We start from the raw sequence: 17584 nt of genomic DNA, 5'->3' as shown, positions 1-17584 counted from the left end.
TGAATGCAGAAATCTGACACCACACTATAGCCAACATTAATAACCTTACATTTCAACATTTTTAAGATTTATCAGAGCACTCTGTCTTGTTGTTTAAAACTATGGAATTTGAACTGTTCCAAATAAAAATAAAATATTTTCTGATAAAATTGCTCTTTAACCTCTTTTATGTTGTGTTCCATGTAGGATTTTGATTGAAACAAGATTGTTTTTAGTTTTTCTAACTACTGACAAATTAATTAAGCAAGGAGGCCATTAGACTGAGGTGGCTGTAATGACTTGGTAGCCTACATTAGCAAACCGAAACCTAAGCCTGAGTCACTGCCCTTGATCCCAGGAAATGAAACCCAAGAATGACCAATGACAAACAGCCAGTGGGGCTTTCCCAAATAAGGCAACTGCTTAAACTCTAGCTAATCAATAATTTATTTGCTTTGCTTCCACATGTTCTCTGTGAAAACCTGGACCCTAGCTTCTGTCAGCAGAGTAGTCCTAACTGCTTTTGGTTTGGTGCTGCCCAATTCAAGTCAGTATTTGCTCAAATAAGTGTCATAAACTTTAATATGACATAATATGCCCTAGTTTCTTTTTTTTTCTTTTTAACAGTTCAAACATGCACTGCTCTATTTCAGTCACATAATAGATGCTCTTACAAATCAATAAGAAAGATATTGGCTACTTAATTTAAACAAAATAAAAAGATTTGAATAAGTACTTCACAAATTATGTCCAAGTAGCCAATAAGCCTATGAAAAAGTGTTCAACATTGTCACATGTCATGGAAACAGAGAGTAAAGCCATTGTGAGGTATTTTACACCCACAGGAATGACCAAAATTAAAGGGACTAAAAATATTAATTATTTACAAGTAGGTAGAGCAACTAGAACTGGCACAAATTACTGGTGAGAGTGTAAATTCATTTGATCACTTTGGAAATCTGGTGGTACCTACTAAAGCTGAACACATACTTAACTCATGACCCACCAGTTCTACTCCTTGTTAGAGAACCAAGAGAAATTAGTGCATATGTCTATCAAAAGACAACTATAAAAATTTTTGTGAGTTTTCTTAATGGTCAAAAATTGGAAATTGGAAGCAGTCCAACAGTCTATTAAAAATAGAATGGATAAACTGAGGGATATTCTTATAGTGGAACCCTAGGTGGCAATGAAAATGAAAGATCTATTGCTACAATGTAACAGCATGAATGAATTTTACAGACCTAATTCTGAATAAAAAAAGCGAAACATAAAACAGTTTGTATGTATGTACTAGTATGTATGTATGTATGCGTGTATGGTTCCATAAGTAGATAATAATTAGAAAGATATTGGTAAAGTTCATAAATAGATCAAATTAATGTATGGTAATAGAGGTCAGCATAGTATTTACCTTGTGAATATCAACTAGGAGAGGTTATGAAGGGGCACCTAGGATGCTAGAAATGCCCTGTATCTTGATCTAGTAGAATTTATTTATTAGTTAACTTGAAATCTATATTCTTTACATAGTTTAATATCTCATTAAAAAGAAAAGAAAATATTGTTCAGAAAAAAGCAACAAGTAGATCCTCCTGAAACTAGCCAAAAGCTATGGAGTTAGGCGGGGGATGTCATTAATGAAGCCCTCTACCCAAAGAGAAAGGGAGGCTCAACAGGTCACAGGTGTTTATAGTAAGGTATTTTATTTGTATACCTAAGCAAGTTAACACCACTCAATATAAAATGCAAATATAGGGTCTGATTCATAGTACACATTAAAAATATCAGTACTTTTATTGCTGCTACTATTTACTATTACTGTTACAATTTTGTTGTTGTTATTAGTGATTGAGTTTGAATCAGAAGCTCTCACTGTACCCCTGTCAGTTTCTTCTCACTTCCTCATCCCATCCTTCAGTCCATTCTTATTTTCTCCGATTCCCCACAAAGGGTACCATCAGTCCTGGGCATGGGGAAATGGGCATCGTTTTATCTTTCAAAGCAGACTGTGGGCCTGAGATGAGGTCCAGGGACAGAAGGGCCTGTGGGACGGGCTCCCTCAGACAGAGAACTCGCAAGCTGCCAAAAGGGAGGCTGTGCAGTTGATGTCATTCCATGTGCCATCAGTCCGGATCATCACACAATGTTCCCCAGAGCCAGCATTGTTGGGCTCATTATCATTCCAGTTTTGGTAGGCCACAGGCCTTCCTGTCAGATCCACAAAATGACCTTCTTTCTCCTCATCTGTGATGCCCAGGAAGGCATCTCCTCCTGTTATATGCAGGATGGCCGTGTTCTCTTCAGCATTCATGGGGGTGGCCACGGAGGCATGGAAATGGGTGCACACTGCCTTCACTTTGTCAAAGCTCATCTTTTGACGATTGGTCAAGAAGAACTTCTTTCCAACTTGTTTGCCCAGACCAAAGGCCAGCCCTGAAATAGGAAAAATGGGGTTGACACTGGCTTGTCTTTAAGGCATTTTTCTGGATAAAGGCTTCTAGAGGAGAATTGCCACATGAATACAATATGTCCAGTTAAGTTTGAATTTCAGATAAATAATGTATTTTCTTTTTATTATAAGTATCTTCCCACAAAATGTTGAGGACATACTTATCCTGAAAAATATTATTGTTTACCTGAAATTCAAATTTAAGTAGGTGTCCTGTTCTTTCATTTATTAAACCTGGCAAACCTAACCTGAAAACAGCCTGGAACAAGGGCCTTTGTCCTTTTGGATAAGAGTTCTAGAACATATGTAATTGGTAATTCTGTATTTTACCCCAGTATTCACTTGAGAAGAAAGAAAAATGTCTGCGAATATTTGCTTCAGGCCAGCAGGGCACAAAAGGAGCAGGTTAGGCCCCACTGTCAGGTCTCTACAACAGAATAACAAAGAGAAAGAAGCTTAGGTCCCGTTTTCAGTGACACCTACACAGGCTGATAGTAGAAAGTACAGGATGGGGGTTGGGGGTGTCTCTGGAGTCAGACTGGCTTCAATTTGTAAACTACCTCCGACACTTACTAGCTCTGTGCCTTTGAGCAAGTTATCCGATTTCTCTTTTTCTCCATTTCTACTAAAAGTTTGGAAGGATTTCACGAGATCAGACCATGAGGAACACTTATGCGGTACTAGAAAATTATATGTATTTAACAAATACCTTGCACCTTCCTAAACTGAAAGCTGCCTGAAACGTGAGAGAAAAGGCTTACATTCTTTGACACGTTCCAATTCTGAGCGCAGAGCTTCTCTTTCTAAAGCAGCCAGGCGATCATCACGCTCTAGAAAATGTAAACAAAGCGAAAGAACATTGTTGGGAAGGGATTTCAGAGCTCTAACTGGGTAGGGTACTTTTTCCAAATTAAAAAAATAATTTTCTTATACATTAATATTTGCTTTTTGAAGGAAAATAAAAATATTAAGAAGAAATGAGGTAAAAGTATCTGTATTGCCATCCAGCCCAAAACATCACTCATCATCTATTGAAGGTATTTAGACACTTTACGCACATGCACACATACATGAACACACATGCACTCCCTGATGACCTAGCATGATAGCACTCCACACGCCAAGCTATTCACTAATTTTTTTTCCAGATAAACAACTCCATTGTGAATAAAAAGTAAATCTCTTGGGAATTATTATGTGCTGGCGAATCTAAAAAGATTACAGGTTTTTGTCTTTAGGGAGGTTTTGTTTTTATTGCTTTTATTGTTTTGTTTTTGTTTTTCTCAGAGTTTGTTCAGTAAACCAAGATTTTTGTGAATTGCACATTATTTAAGGGGGGAGGGCATGAGGCAGGCTGTGTGTCAAAGACGGCAAAAATGGCCTCCATATGGTACTGCTTGTCTGTTTAAGAAATGGAGTCTGTTTCCCCACTCCTTGAACCTGGGTGGGCCTGTGACTTGCTTTGACAATAGAATGTGACAGAAGCAATAATGGACATGATCTAAGCCTTCAGAAGGCCTTAAAGCTTCTACTCTTTCTGCTATTGGGTATTTTGTAATCACCTCTATGTGAACAAGCGGGGCTAGCTTGTTGGAAGATGAAAGACCTGTGGGTCAATTACCCTCATCACTCCAGCTGACAACTAAACAACAGGCAGACATATAAGTGAGACCATTGGTCATCACTCGACCACAGACACTGAGATTAGCAGAAAAAAGCATTTGGCAGATCCACAGAATTGTGATTTAAATAAATGGTTGTGTTTTTTGTTTGTTTCTCATGAAGTAAAAGATAACTGACTTACCATGTAGAGACTGCTGTTGTGAAAACAGACATAATAAGTCCAACACATATGTGGTCTACTTTCTCCCTTTCGGACCAGAGCCTCACATTGTGGCAGCTAAAGGAAAGCCAGGGCCCAGCTCCTTCAGGGGGTGCCCGGTGAAGGAGTGGCTCTGGAGGGTCTGCAAGTCTGTACTCCGAAATCCCCTTAGGCTCTAAGCAAGGGCTGAGTGTGCTGGGTCAGGAAGCAGAGTTAGGCATCTTTCCATGAAGCAGCAGAAGTGGTATCTCCCAACTGATACTCAAAATCCCAGGACCCTGGGACTAGGCTGTCAGCTTAGACCTGGTTGAGGTTAGCTTCTTACCTGGACATTTTCCAGGGTCTCCTTTTTGGCCCACACTTCCTGGTAGCCCAGGGGGTCCTGGATTTCCTTGAGGCCCCAACTTTCCAGGGGGACCTTGAATGCCTCTGAGCCCTTGGCCTATGGGAAGAAGAAAACATAAATTAGTGTCTCGGTGTTTGCTCTATTTCTCCAAGAGCTTGATGCTTAATCTTTTCCCAGGAGAGCAGAGACATTAATCCAGGACCAGCTTTCTAAATCACTACTTCCACTGACCCAGAGAAGAAAATCTTCCCAGGTCCCTCGGGATGGCTTGCCATGAAGGGCCACTCCCTGAGCAAGCAGGACAACCACATGTCACCAACTCCTGTGTGGAAGTCAGGGATGCCAGAGTCAGAGCTGTATTTGTTTTGAACTATAATACGTAGTTGAGAGAAATACGACCTATATGAATTGGACATTGCTCTTACATCTCCCGGCAGTTTTGTCTGGCAGGTAAAGATTCACAGAGAAACAACAGCCCAAGCTCTACCTGGTTCTCCTTTTTCTCCCTTGGGGCCATCACGCCCATCTCTGCCTGGCAAGCCATTGATGCCTGGAGAAGCACAGGTGATCACAGGGCAGGTCTTTTGAAGGTTCTCATCGGGTTCTATTTCTGAATAAGATGTTGTCACCACACTCAGAAGAAGGAGAGAGAGCGATGGAAACAGAGCCATGGTCCTCACCTTGGTGTGTGGAAAGTCAAAGAAGATTATCTCATCGTGTTCAGTTAATCAACATGCATTTACCAAACATTCCCTCTGTCCTATAACATGTACTGGGCAGAGATGATGTAGAGATGGATGGCCCACCCATTGCTGCCTCCAGACTGGGGATGTGGAAAAGCAAATCTTCCTTCGGATATTGTGTGATGAGTACTTGAACATGGGTAGGAATAACATGCAGTGACGTCCCTAGAAGGGGGTCCCAAATGGCCCAGGCCTCTGGTTTTACCATTAGAAAGCTGTGCATATGCTCTCCATATCCTTTCTGAGACCCACTTCCAGCACACTTATGCCTATTGGCTTAAGGCAGCGGTTCTCAACCTGTGGGTCGTGACACGTTTGGCGGTCAAACGACCCTTTCACAGGGGTCGCTTAAGACCATCCTGCATATCAGATATTTACATTACGATTCATAACAGTAGCAACATTACAGTTATGAGGTAGCAACGAAAATAATTTTATGGTTGGGTCACAACATGAGGAACTATATTTAAAGGGCCAGAAGGTTGAGAACCACTGGCTTAAGGGGTGGAAGTGAATGGAGATCCAGGAATCTGTAGGAGCCCCCGCTCACCCCACTTCTCCCATTTGGGCCCATCTGCCACCTGCATCCCATCCTCATATCTAGGCAGATCATTGCCCTTCAGGGCCAGTTAACAGACACTGACTTAATGGCAGGCACTGAACTGTAGGCTGGTGATCCAGAGAGGAATAGTCACTGCTAGTCACTAACCCAGAATTAACTTGTGTTTGCTTCCTTAGGAAGTTTTATTTCCTGCTGCAAGAGAGACTTACCAGGGGTAGCATTTTGGAAATGTCTCACTACCTTGTCCCCAGCAGGGTGCCAGATTCCCCTCTAGTTCCTGGAGGAAATTTCCCGTGTTCTGTGGATAAAAAACACGGGCAATTACCACTCCCTTGACTCCCCTTCCTATTTCTTAATCTTAGCATTTCATCTCTCCTTCAATGCTCTCTTTCAAAACTGTCATTTCCCAGGAAACCTCAACATACTAGCTTCGTGGTTCTATTTCTTTATGGCTTTCTTTGGAAAAGAAGGCAGTGTCATTTCTGCAAATGGTCAGGTAAATCCAGAAAGCCACAGGTGCCCGGCAAAAGCAAAGAAAGAATAACTTCTGCTGGCCATCTCCCCACCTTCACCCCTCAGAAACCTTCCTGTAGGCCTCCAAGGTCAAGTCAAGTCCCTAGACAGATCCAGGACCATAGATTCATTCAGCAGAAAGGACTTACTGGGGCTTGTGCAGAGCGGGGATGCAAAGGTGAGGAAGCTGGCCCTCCAGCCGGGGCTCTGGCAGATGTCTCAGGGTAAGGAAGGAGGCTGGACTGGGCAACTGCAGGGCCCAACCAGCCTTGTGAACTGAGATGGACAGGCTGGCCTGGCCTTCAACCGCAGATTAATAAACAACCCTTCTTGGGACTGCACTAAACTCCTAGCATTGCCCAGGGGTTTCTGGCACAAAGTTCAGCAGCTGTTTGCTTTAATGCTTCACAAATCATCCTTCAAATTGCCATTTATTATTTATTGTGGTAAAATATACATAACATCATATTTGCCATTGTGACCATTATTAGGTGATAATTCAGCAGCATTAAGTACATTTACATTGTTGTGCAACCATCACCACTAATCTCCAGAACTTTTCATCATCTCTGACCGAAAGTCCATACTCATTGAACAATAATTTCCACTCCCCACTCCCACCCCTCAGTAACCCCCGATGACTACTGTTCTACTTTTCATCTCTATGAATTTGTCTATTCTAGGTACCTTATATTAGTGGAATCATATGATATTTGTTCTTTTGTGACTGGCTTATTTCACTTAGCATAATGTCTTCAGGGTTTATCCGTGTTGCAACATATATCAGAATTTTCTTCCCTTTTAAGACTGAATTATTCCATTATATGCAAATACCACATTTTGGAAGGTTCATTTTTTAAAATACGTTTTTTTTTTAATTTATTTTTTAGAGAGAGAGGAAGGGAGAGGGAGAGAGAGATAGAAACATCAATGATAGAGAAACATAAACATTAACAATGATCAGCTGCCTCCTGCATGCTCCCTGCTGGGAATCCAGCCCACAACCCAGGCATGTGCCCTGACCGGAATCGAACTGGTAACCTCTTGGTGCATAGGTTGATGCTCAACCACTGAGCCACACCAGCTGGGTGGTAGCTTCATTTCTAACAGCCAAAATTACTGGAAATAATCCAATTGTTCTTCAACAAGTGAATGGATATATAAACTGTGGAAAACTCACAGAAAAAAACAACAACAAGACTATTGACTCATAAAATAGCTTGAATCTCAAAGGTATTATGTGAGTAAAAGAAATATAATCTCAAAAATTTACAAACTGTATGTTCTTTTTATATAGCATTCTTGAAATGATAAAAGTGCAATAGAGGACAAATCAGTAGTTGGCAGGAATCAGGACTACAGGGAGGATATAGCTCTAAAGGTGTAGCATGACAGTTTTCATTGGGGCTGATGGAATAGTTTTGTATCTTAATTGTGGTGGTCTTGTGGGTCAGTGGCCTGAACCATGTGATGGTGGTCAAGAGAGACAATCTAGATGGAAAGGAAGAACAATTTTATGAAGCACAATGGGTGTTCTAGAGCCTTCCAAACACCAGAAGGAATGTGGATGGATGAGATTCCCTCTAGATCCCTTCCAATTAGACTCCCCTTGGCTTGTGAAGGGCCTGGTTTCCTTACTTTCTGCTGACCCGTCCCTGTGCCTAAAAAATGTCCAGGATGGTAGAAAACCACATGCCTAAAGCATGTGACAGACACCAGGAGATCCAGCACCTAAAAACGGCTGCAGGCAACCTGTTCATCCCTCTTGCCTCCTCTTTAGCAGCCAAATCTTCCTATGGCTCCTGCTCCAAAGTGGCAGGAGGTGAAATAAGGTAACTGAATCCTGTTGGAGGTGCTGCCTTTGATCACAGAGTTTGTTTTTATTGAACACTTAGTCCAGAGGTCAGGAAGCTGCCCTCCAGACCCTGACATTTCCTGGAACTGGGCTGGGAAGCGGTGAGCCACTGCTCTGGGTATGCCCCACCTCTGAGCCCCTTCTGCTCTCTAGAGTCGCCTGCAGGCCTTTCCCATCATGAAAGACCCCTCGCCACATGCACCAGACCCTGATTACCCACTCTTCACTCCACATCACAGATAAGGCCACTGTGTGCATTTGTTCTGGAATTTAGACCCTTCCCAGGATTGCCTCCACTTGGTACCTTCATCAAAATCCACCTCACCTCAAGGGGTTTCAGAGACGCTGCCTCTCTGAGCTGTAGAAGGACTGCCTGGCCCTCTGCACCCCCTTTCCTCTCACTGGGGCTGGAGTCCCAGCTCTGCTACTTCCCAGCTGTGGGTCCTTGGCCAAGTTCTATCTCCAACAGTTCCTCAATTTCCTCACTTGTGAACGAGGACCCCACTGCCTTGGTCATGCCATGGAATGCCCTTTCTGGTCCACACTCAGCGTGCAAGCAGCCCACCATGCCGGGGCCTTCATTGCTTCTAGGTTGACTGCTCAATGGTCTTCTTGGGAAGCAGCGTTCTGGGGTGGCCCCTTTTGTGAGGAGATTTAGAATCAGAAGACTTGCTTTGGGCTCATAACTGTGAGTGTAGACAAGTCCTCTGTCCTGACTGAGCCTCAGTTTTTACACCCATAAAATAAGATTTTGAACCCCGTTCTCTTTCCCATGGGGATGCTGTGAGTGAGTGATGACAGTAAACGGGAGAGGTCAGTGCCCTCCAGGCAAAGACCGCCAGGAACATGCCTAAAGCCAAATGAAGTTGATTTGCTTCCTTTTAGTTTTTATAAATTTCATACTTATTATATACAGGATATTGCATACAGTGGTGAACCATATGATTCCTCAGGACCAGGTTATCAGGAGGGATATTTTTGGGGGATTTGGCCTTGTGTTAGGTGATTTGGGGGGAAGTTTCAAGAAATGGATGTCTATGCTACACAGGATCCCGTTGAGAAGCCGAGATAATTCTATAACTGAGTTACCTTAATAAATTTTGTCACGGAGAGAGAAATGGGACAAGGCAAAGCTGTATCTGTAAAGGAGTGGCAGGTGTTCCAGGAGAGGGGCATGTTTTCATTTTTGTGGTCCTCAGAATGACCATTTTTGTCTGTGTCCAAATAAGATTTTGGAATGACCTTTATATCTCATAACAGAATGATCTTATGTTGGACAGCGGGGACCTGCTCCCATGCCACAGAAACCCGAACACACGTGACCTCAGAGCCTTCCCAGACATTCTCCGCTCATCCTTGCCCCACCCTTGTGCCCAGCGTTGTATTTCCACCAACAGCCTCCCTCTAGGGCTGTTTTTCCCTGACACCCGATGAGAGACCGTCATCTTCATTCCTGGGTCTCTGGGGCTAGGGGTGCTTCTTGTCAGGGGTCATCCTCTGCCCTTACTTTGTCTCACTAGGTGGGACACAGAGCAGGGCCTGGCAGAATTACCCAGTTAGGCCCGACACCCCCAAAGAGGAGGAGCTCACAGATGAGATAAGGAGAGGGCTGAGTGGGTACCTCCATCCACAGGGACACAGGGCCAGAAATAAACATCAACTAATGCATAATCATTAGAAAGGACTGACTAGTCATTTAAAATAAGCATAATCAATATCTATCAAGAAATAAGTGAAAACACTTGTCATATTACTCAGATAAGAGGTGGTAGAAAAGTGATAAACTACACATATGAAAATGAATGGCATAACTTAATAACTGAAATAATGAGCTGTGATATTATGATTTATAATAAGAAACACATTCTTTGTTCTTTGTCCCGTTCCTGGTTCAGAGCTGCTAAAACCTTTGGAATTTCCTAAGTGATTAAAAGAGAAACTGTCTTTGTTGTTAATGAGGTGACTTTTGGAAAGCTCCTAGGTGACCTAAGGATGGGCTGGTTGCCAGGAGCCAATCATGAGATACACACCCAGGGGCTCTAAACGGGGGAAGTGTAGTATAAAGAATGATTAGGCTGTGACAAAAGTAACGATAGGATACAAGAACTCTCTGTGGCTCACACCTCCTTGGGGAAGGCAGAGTTGCACCCAGTGGATGGCAGAGAACTGTGCTGGCTGGCTCATCCAGAGCTGCTCTACAGTCATGGGACGGGACAGAGGAATGAACTTTCTGGAACACAGGCATGGAGGCCAGCCAGAGCTGGTGGCCGCTCTGCCGGGCAGTGGGGCAGTGAGTGGGCATGTGTGGCAGGCGCCAAGCATATGTTCCTGTTGAAAGAGCTGCTGGGGGCTGGGGGCGGAGGGGGGGCTGCAGCAGAGGGAATGAGGGCATAGGTGCAGGCAGGAAGCCTTCAGGCTGGATTTTCCTGTCAAGAGGGCGCCAGAGGTTGTATGAGACCAGGCCAGGCACACTTGCAGACTTGCCCAGGGACAGAGCCTTGGGGCTGTGGCTGGGCCACCCACCAGCTGCCTCCACAAACTGCAGGAGCCCCTTTCTCCGGCAGCAGCTCTCTAGTGCCCTCTAGTGTGAAAGCTTATTACGCTCACTTTAAAGAAGAAATGCTTATAGGACTTTGGTAGTTTAGCAGCATATACTGAATAAATGTATAGCCCAGAGCTCTTTGATAGCTGTCACAGTAGGTGTGTCTGTGTGTCCATGTACATGGCGAGTCCACAAATGCCCACAAACTGCAACATGTGGACATATGTTGCATCAGGGATTCCTCCAGCCAAGCCTCATGGGAGAGGCTGAGAGCCAAGTGGGGCAGAAGGCTGGGCCTGGCTGGCTCTGGGCTGAGACTGCCTGTGGGCTTCCCTCTGCCCACTTATTCCAGCTTTACGACACCCACGGTTAGTAAATTTGCTGACTCCCCGCCCCCCAATTCAAATGTTGAAACCTTAACTCCCAATGTGACTATGTATTAAGATAGGCCTTACGGGAGGTAATTATGAATAAATTAGAGGCCCGGTGCACGAATTTGTGCACCAGTGGGGTCCCTTGGCCTGGCCTTCAGGATCAGGCTGAAACTGGCTCTCCAACATCCCTCGAGGGCTCCCAGATTGTGAGAGGGCGCAGGCCAGACCAAGGGACCCCACCAGTGCATGATCAGGGCTGGGGAGGGACGCGACCTTCTAGCATCCAGAACTATAAGGAAACAAATACCTGTTGTTTAACCCACTCATTCCAGAGTATCTTGTTAAGGCAGCCTGAGATGTCTAATACACAACTTAGGCCGCGGGAACCTAACCAAACCCAAACCACTCTGTAGACCAAGAAGTTGGGGATACAGGGCAGGGAAGACTGCCCTGGACAGGAAGGTCTGTGCCCTGGAGGAGAGTGGGTGGGCAGTGGAATGGATGTGGGAGGGGCTAAGGAAGATGCTCTCTGCCAGAAGGGCCCAGGGGAGGCTGTCCAGCCACTGCTGACTGAGCTACATGCCACCTGCCTCTCCTCCACATCACCTCCGTGCCCAGCTACCAGCCCCCCCAAGGTAGGGGGGAGGGTAAGGGCAGGGAACATATATCTGATTCCCATCCAGGCCTGAGCTTGGTGACTTAGACAGACTCTCACCGATGCGTCTCAATCCTCCAGCTGTTAAATGGAACTAAGGAAAGCCCTTAGAAACCAGAAATCTGTTGGAGGGCTAACTGGAATGTTGTATGTATACGGAACCTGTAGCCCATGAGAAAAACATTCCCCTGACAGAGAAAGAGAACCAAGCTTCCTGTGACAGATGGGGGAACAGAAACAGGAGACTGAGGCTTTACTGAGCCAGGACCACTCCCAGGTTGACTCCCTGTTTAAAGAGAGATGGAATGGTGGGGAGTGGGGTCCTGTCCTCTCAGGTTGCTCTGCAGCAAGCATGTCAAACTCAAAGGCTAACACGGGCCAACTAAACAAGGTTTAAGTTTATGTGGGCCGCAAAAAAACAAAAGCTTCAATTTTCCTAGAAACGTAGGTTTATTTCGATAGAGACACGCTGAATACAAAGGGCTGAAATAAATGAGTAATCGTTAACATAAAATAATAGAACATTTTAATAAAAATTAATATTTTTCTTGCACATTAACTTACCAGACACTGAATAACTGCAGAAATTAGTAAGTGTGATGCAAATAAACCTATTTTTCTTGTTCTCCAAAAGCAAAATATTTTCTGTTGTGCACACCAAACAAGCCAGTCCGAGACTAATGACGTGGCAATCAGCTGCTAAACTGTTCGCTGCTAGTATTAGTGGAGAGAAATGGTGCACTTGCGTGTAAGGTGCCTAAGGGAAATGAAGGCAACAAGATTATAATAATCAGTCATTAGCGAACATTGTAGTTCATCTATAATAATAAAAGTGTAATATGCTACTTAGACCGGACGACCTTCCGAAGGAAGCCAGGGCTGAGAGGGAAGCCTGGGTCCTAAAGCCAGTACTGGCAGTGGGAGAAGGAAGGCCAATTGTTGCACGAATTTCGTGCATCAGGCCTCTAGTTATTAATAATTATGTATAACAGGATATTGAAAAAATTAAGTTATGAAATTTTTATGAAAACGTTTCTTACATATCGTTATATTGGCTGAGCTGCAAAAATATTCCTTGTGGACTGAGAGTTTGACTTACTTGCTCTGCAGGCTTCCTAAGTCCCAATGATAATTTACTGGTCAACTCTGCCACCTACTGACCAAATCAAGAATTGCAGTTAGCCAAGGGCTGAACTGAGACATCACACATCCGCAGCCCAGTTCACTCCTTCTACAAATTACTTATTGGAAGCCGCTGTATAACAGGCGCTGGGACAGAACCTAGGAGATTAAGCAGAATATAATTGTCCTTATGAGCTCACAGTTTAATGGGGAAAGATGACACAAAATTATATTAAAATTTCTGCTATGCAGAAAATAAAGGGCTCACAATAGAGGGATCATAAGATTATGCAGTCAAGCAAGGCATCTCTGGAAGGAGAGAGTCCTGAAACATAGACTTGCAAGGAAGGGCATTTTAGACCAGAGGGAGAGCATTTCAAATGCCAGATGTGGTAATGCTTTTGGCATTTGAAGGTCAAGGCTTGCTCCCTCCTGAACTGGCAGACTCTCAGCAGTGACCTCGCCTGTCCCAGGGGAGCATTGCTCCTTCCTCAGGTGGATGACTCTCAGCAGTGACCTCACCTGTCTGAGCCTCACTTTCCTCATCTGTAGCATGAGAATCTGAATAGCACCAACGTGGAAGGAATCCCTGGCCTGTTGGGATGCCATGATTGGCTCACCATTTGCAACATCGGGCTGAAGAGGAGGACCCATCCCAGGGCAAGATCTGGCCTGGATTAGGTGCTCAGAGCCCCAGGCTTCTCTGCAGAAGGAATCAATTAAGGATGATTTGAATGAAGGAAGGACAGAGCCATCCTATATCTCTCCTGAGGAGTCATACATAATGCTCTGCTGACCCAGCAGAGGGTCCATTAGGCTAGACTTTAAATGCTGTGGATGTGAAGTAGCAGAGTAATATTATTGAAAGGTTGAACAAATGTTTAGCATCAGGCATGCATGGCACATTTGTCATAAATCACTGGTCTGGACTACAAAGAGATCCTCAAATGTTTTTGAAATATAAAATACTTTCAAATTGAGATTACTTTCCATAATCTCATTTCAGGGAAATTAGAAATAAGTAATAAAATTTAAAGTAATAAAAAAACACAACTGGTTGGGAAATTCAGAGCTCTCCTACATAATCTCTAGGTCCAAAGAGCCACCGAAAACAATACTACACAAAATTTTAAAAATACAAATAATGAAAACAATAACTGTAATAATCTGTAGGAAAGAGCTAAAGTTTTCCAAGAAGGAAAATTCATACCATTTAACACAAATGTTCTTTTTAAATATGAGAATGAATTAGAAATGTAATAATGTGTCTAAATATGTTAGAATTATAAAGGAAACTCAAGTAACATAGAATTATTAAGAAGTCATGGATAAAATATGTGAAAACATTTTGAAAGCTAAATAGAATTCTACATGAATGTTATTTAATTTTTAAATATTAGTAATTACTATTTTACTTTCTATCGCAATTGTAGGAAAATAGAAGATTAGATACTACTTCAGGCAGAGGTCTATTTGGGTTCATGAGCTAATGTCTGAAATACCAAGACAATTCAACATCTCATACTTCAGTCCTTCACACTCAATAACTAGTAAACAAGCTCTCCTGACCAAAATATTCACGAAATTACCTAGTGCCTTAGCTATTCTTTCAGAGAACTGGAATAAGGATGCAGATATTTTAGTTAATATCTGCTTGAAGTACAGTGATGCCCCAAATCACTTTTATATATAATTCATGACATCACAAAATATATACTACCTATACTTATATGTTGGCAGTAGTGAGAATAGCACCAGGTATTAGACCAGTGGAGTCAAACCAGACCTTGGTTTATCAACCTCGGTACTTGAGTTCTGGCTAGGAAAAAAATTCAGAGCCAAGACTCAAACTGTAAGAGAACATTTATTTAGAAAATCACAGAGGTGGAAGAAATGGCCTCAGGAAACAAGTTTCAGAGGCAAAAGAAGGGCACTTAGAGCTTAGAAGTGAGGAAGGTAATGTTTAAAGGCCTGGGAGTGGGGAGTCGAGGGGAGTGGAAGGGGAAAGGCACTGGGGTGCTCCCAGGAGGGAGAGCACACAAGGCCCTCCTTTCTAGAGATGGTCCCAGGGGAAGATCTCAATAGAATATTCAGCAGCTTTCCAGGTTCTTCCACTATTCCTATGGATTGAGAGGGAGAAGGAATAGCCTGGTTGACCAAGTGTCAACAGGAGATTTCTGGTTATGGGAAACTACAGGCTAGAGCTACATGTCACATGCACAAAATTCCTATGAACCAGGAAGTCACTGTTCGATTCCCAGTCAGGGCACATGCCCGGGTTCTGGGCTCAATCCCTAGTGTGGGGTGTGCAGGAGGCAGACAATCAAAGATTTTCTCTCATCATTGATGTTTCTGTCTCTCTTTCCCTCTCCCTTTCTCTCTGGAATCAATAAAACCATATTTTTTAAAAAGAGTGGAAGGGGAATTGCAACAAGGGCCACCCAGATTACAGAGAGTTTTCTCTCCTCAGTGCATCTGTAGATTCTGTAGGTGACTACACAAACTGAATGTGTGTTTCCCTTATTGTCCCTTTATTTAAAATCTTACCTCCTATTTTATACTTCACTCATGGTAGCATATTTCTGGTTTGTTAGTCAGGGGCTGTGACTGTTTGGGACTCCAACCAGCTTCTGGAAGCAGTACCAGGAGACATATTTCAGCACAGGCATGTGTCAGGAATGGCAGGGCTCCCATGGGCACACATTTTTCTAGCCTGGGGACCACCTTGAAGCAGGATTCAGTTTTATCTAGTCCCCAAATAGAACCAATTCATCCCAGATTAATGAGAAGTGAATAACTGAGGATTTGTGAACAGAGTTTCACAAGTCACAATTCAGTGATCACTTTATCAGCTTTATCATTAGAACTCCTTGTTTTGCTTCCCCAGACTTTTTGTTTTTCATTTTCTCTGTACTATTCTTCCTCAAAGACTGTCAAAACACCCCTCCATGGGCCTGACTAATTCCTTTCTCCCTTGCCATGAGAGTACTCTACACCCCAAAACTGAAATTCTCACTCAATTGTGCCCATCTGTTGTTCTCAAAGCCTGCACCTTGTGGGGACTTAGCTTGTTCCTGTACATCCATGAAGGAAGTACTTTGCTGGTTTGGGGTCTTGGTGCCGTATTTCTTAGCATGTCTGGTGAGTGCCGCCCTCTTTGTGACAGGGTACCTCTTTTTCCTGTGGACATCAAGCACTAAATCATTAGCTGGATAGCATCCCATGCCCAGGCTGGCTAATTGACCTAATAGACATTTGACTTGGAAAGACCATTAGGGTTGAAAGCCAGGAAAAGAGACTTGTAGTCAATGCTTTATCATTTCTGTTTTGCAACCCCAAAACTGTGCCTTTGGGGATATTGATTTCAAGCTGGTTATTAAGAAACAACAGACCCAGAAAGAACCTTTGACTCTCCCCTGTACCTGCCTAAGAGACTCAAATGGAGAGGCCCAGTCCAGGAAGAGAATCTTAGCAAATTCACCTTAGCCCCAGACAGGAAGGCCCAGGCAAAGGGCCTGCTGGCGAGATCCCACTCTCTGCAGCCCATTGTGTCTGGGTTTCCTAGTAAGAATTTCCCTGCCATGTATGTTCTGCACTTCCCCAGCTTCCTGTAGTCTGTTTTCTTCAAAATCTCAGACCTCTGCCCCTTTTATCCTTTCTCCATTATGGCATATAAACCTCAACTGCCCAATGCGGTCCAGGTTTCATATCTATGCAACCCTCAGCATTCATGATAAACTTTGCACATTTTCTGCTGTTAATCTGTCTCTGCTAATTTGATTATTAGCTCAGCTGGAAGAACTTAGCCTCCAGCACTTCACAGTTCTTCTTACATTGTTTTGGAAAGAGACCTTATCAAAATTATAGTGGAACATCACCTAGAAACAGATGAGGATGATTACTTATTTCAACAGAGAGCTCTGTGAATACAATACAACACTAAAGGGTGATCACGATATAGTTTCATAAGGCAGAAAAAAATCAACCTTTCATCCTAGCCGGCGTGGCTCAGTGGATAGAGCCTCAGCCTGAGGACTGAAGGGTCCCAGGTTTGATTCCCGCCAAGGACACATGCCTGGGTTGCGGGCTCCATCCCCAGTAGGGGGTATGCTCTGTGAATACAATAGGAGGCAGCCAATCAATGATTCTCTCTCATCATTGATGTTTCTATCTCTCTCTCCCTCTCTGAAATCAATAAAGAAATATATTTTTTAAAATATCAACCTTTCCTTTTTATCTTTTTTATCTTTTTTTCTACCTGTGCAGAGAAAGTACAAACAGGGGATATATGTGCCTTGTCACCTCCAGTTAAGTATTGGCTTTCTTCTAGAAAAAGAGATTTAATAAAGATCAAAACTAATATAGGAAATTCATCTTTATCAACACTTTCATAAGAAAACATCGCTAGTCAAAATTTCGCCCTTTCTGATGTAAGTAAACATTCCCTGTAGATTCCCTTCTACTTTTGATTAAAAGGACATTAAAGAGGTAAGCGTATTTCTGCACTCTTTCTAACCCATATAGCAATAAATAATTTGTGCTGAAGTGGGAAACTCACATAAAAAGAGTCAATTTCTGATGTGAGAAAAAATAATCCTGTAACTTGCAGAAAGAATATA

At 43.2% G+C, this 17584-nt stretch overlaps 1 protein-coding gene across 1 annotated transcript; it reads right to left on the bottom strand.

Moving 5' to 3' along the window:
* Window positions 1-2041: 2041 nt before the first annotated feature.
* Window positions 2042-6125, bottom strand: LOC102423135 (mannose-binding protein C). The gene is made up of 5 exons (XM_023744660.1): window positions 6114-6125; window positions 5087-5279; window positions 4579-4695; window positions 3193-3261; window positions 2042-2415 (listed from the first exon to the last, which is right to left on the bottom strand). Exons 1-5 carry the CDS (start codon window positions 6123-6125, stop codon window positions 2042-2044), a joined length of 765 nt encoding a protein of 254 aa, XP_023600428.1.
* Between the last annotated feature and the right edge of the window lie 11459 nt (window positions 6126-17584).

The sequence above is a fragment of the Myotis lucifugus genome, unplaced genomic scaffold (genome assembly GCF_000147115.1).
Source record: "Myotis lucifugus unplaced genomic scaffold, Myoluc2.0 scaffold_481, whole genome shotgun sequence".
Lineage (NCBI taxonomy): Eukaryota > Metazoa > Chordata > Mammalia > Chiroptera > Vespertilionidae > Myotis > Myotis lucifugus.
This window is presented reverse-complemented; position numbering and strand designations above follow the sequence as displayed.

Bases quoted from the DNA above. Each gene is read 5' to 3' on its own strand.
- LOC102423135 (XM_023744660.1), bottom strand. The intron at 4,696-5,086 runs GTAGAGCTTGGG...TTCTTCCCATAG, and splicing joins GGGAGAAAAAGGAGAACCAG to GCCAAGGGCTCAGAGGCATT. The intron at 2,416-3,192 runs GTAAGCCTTTTC...TTCCTATTTCAG, and splicing joins ATTGGAACGTGTCAAAGAAT to GGCTGGCCTTTGGTCTGGGC.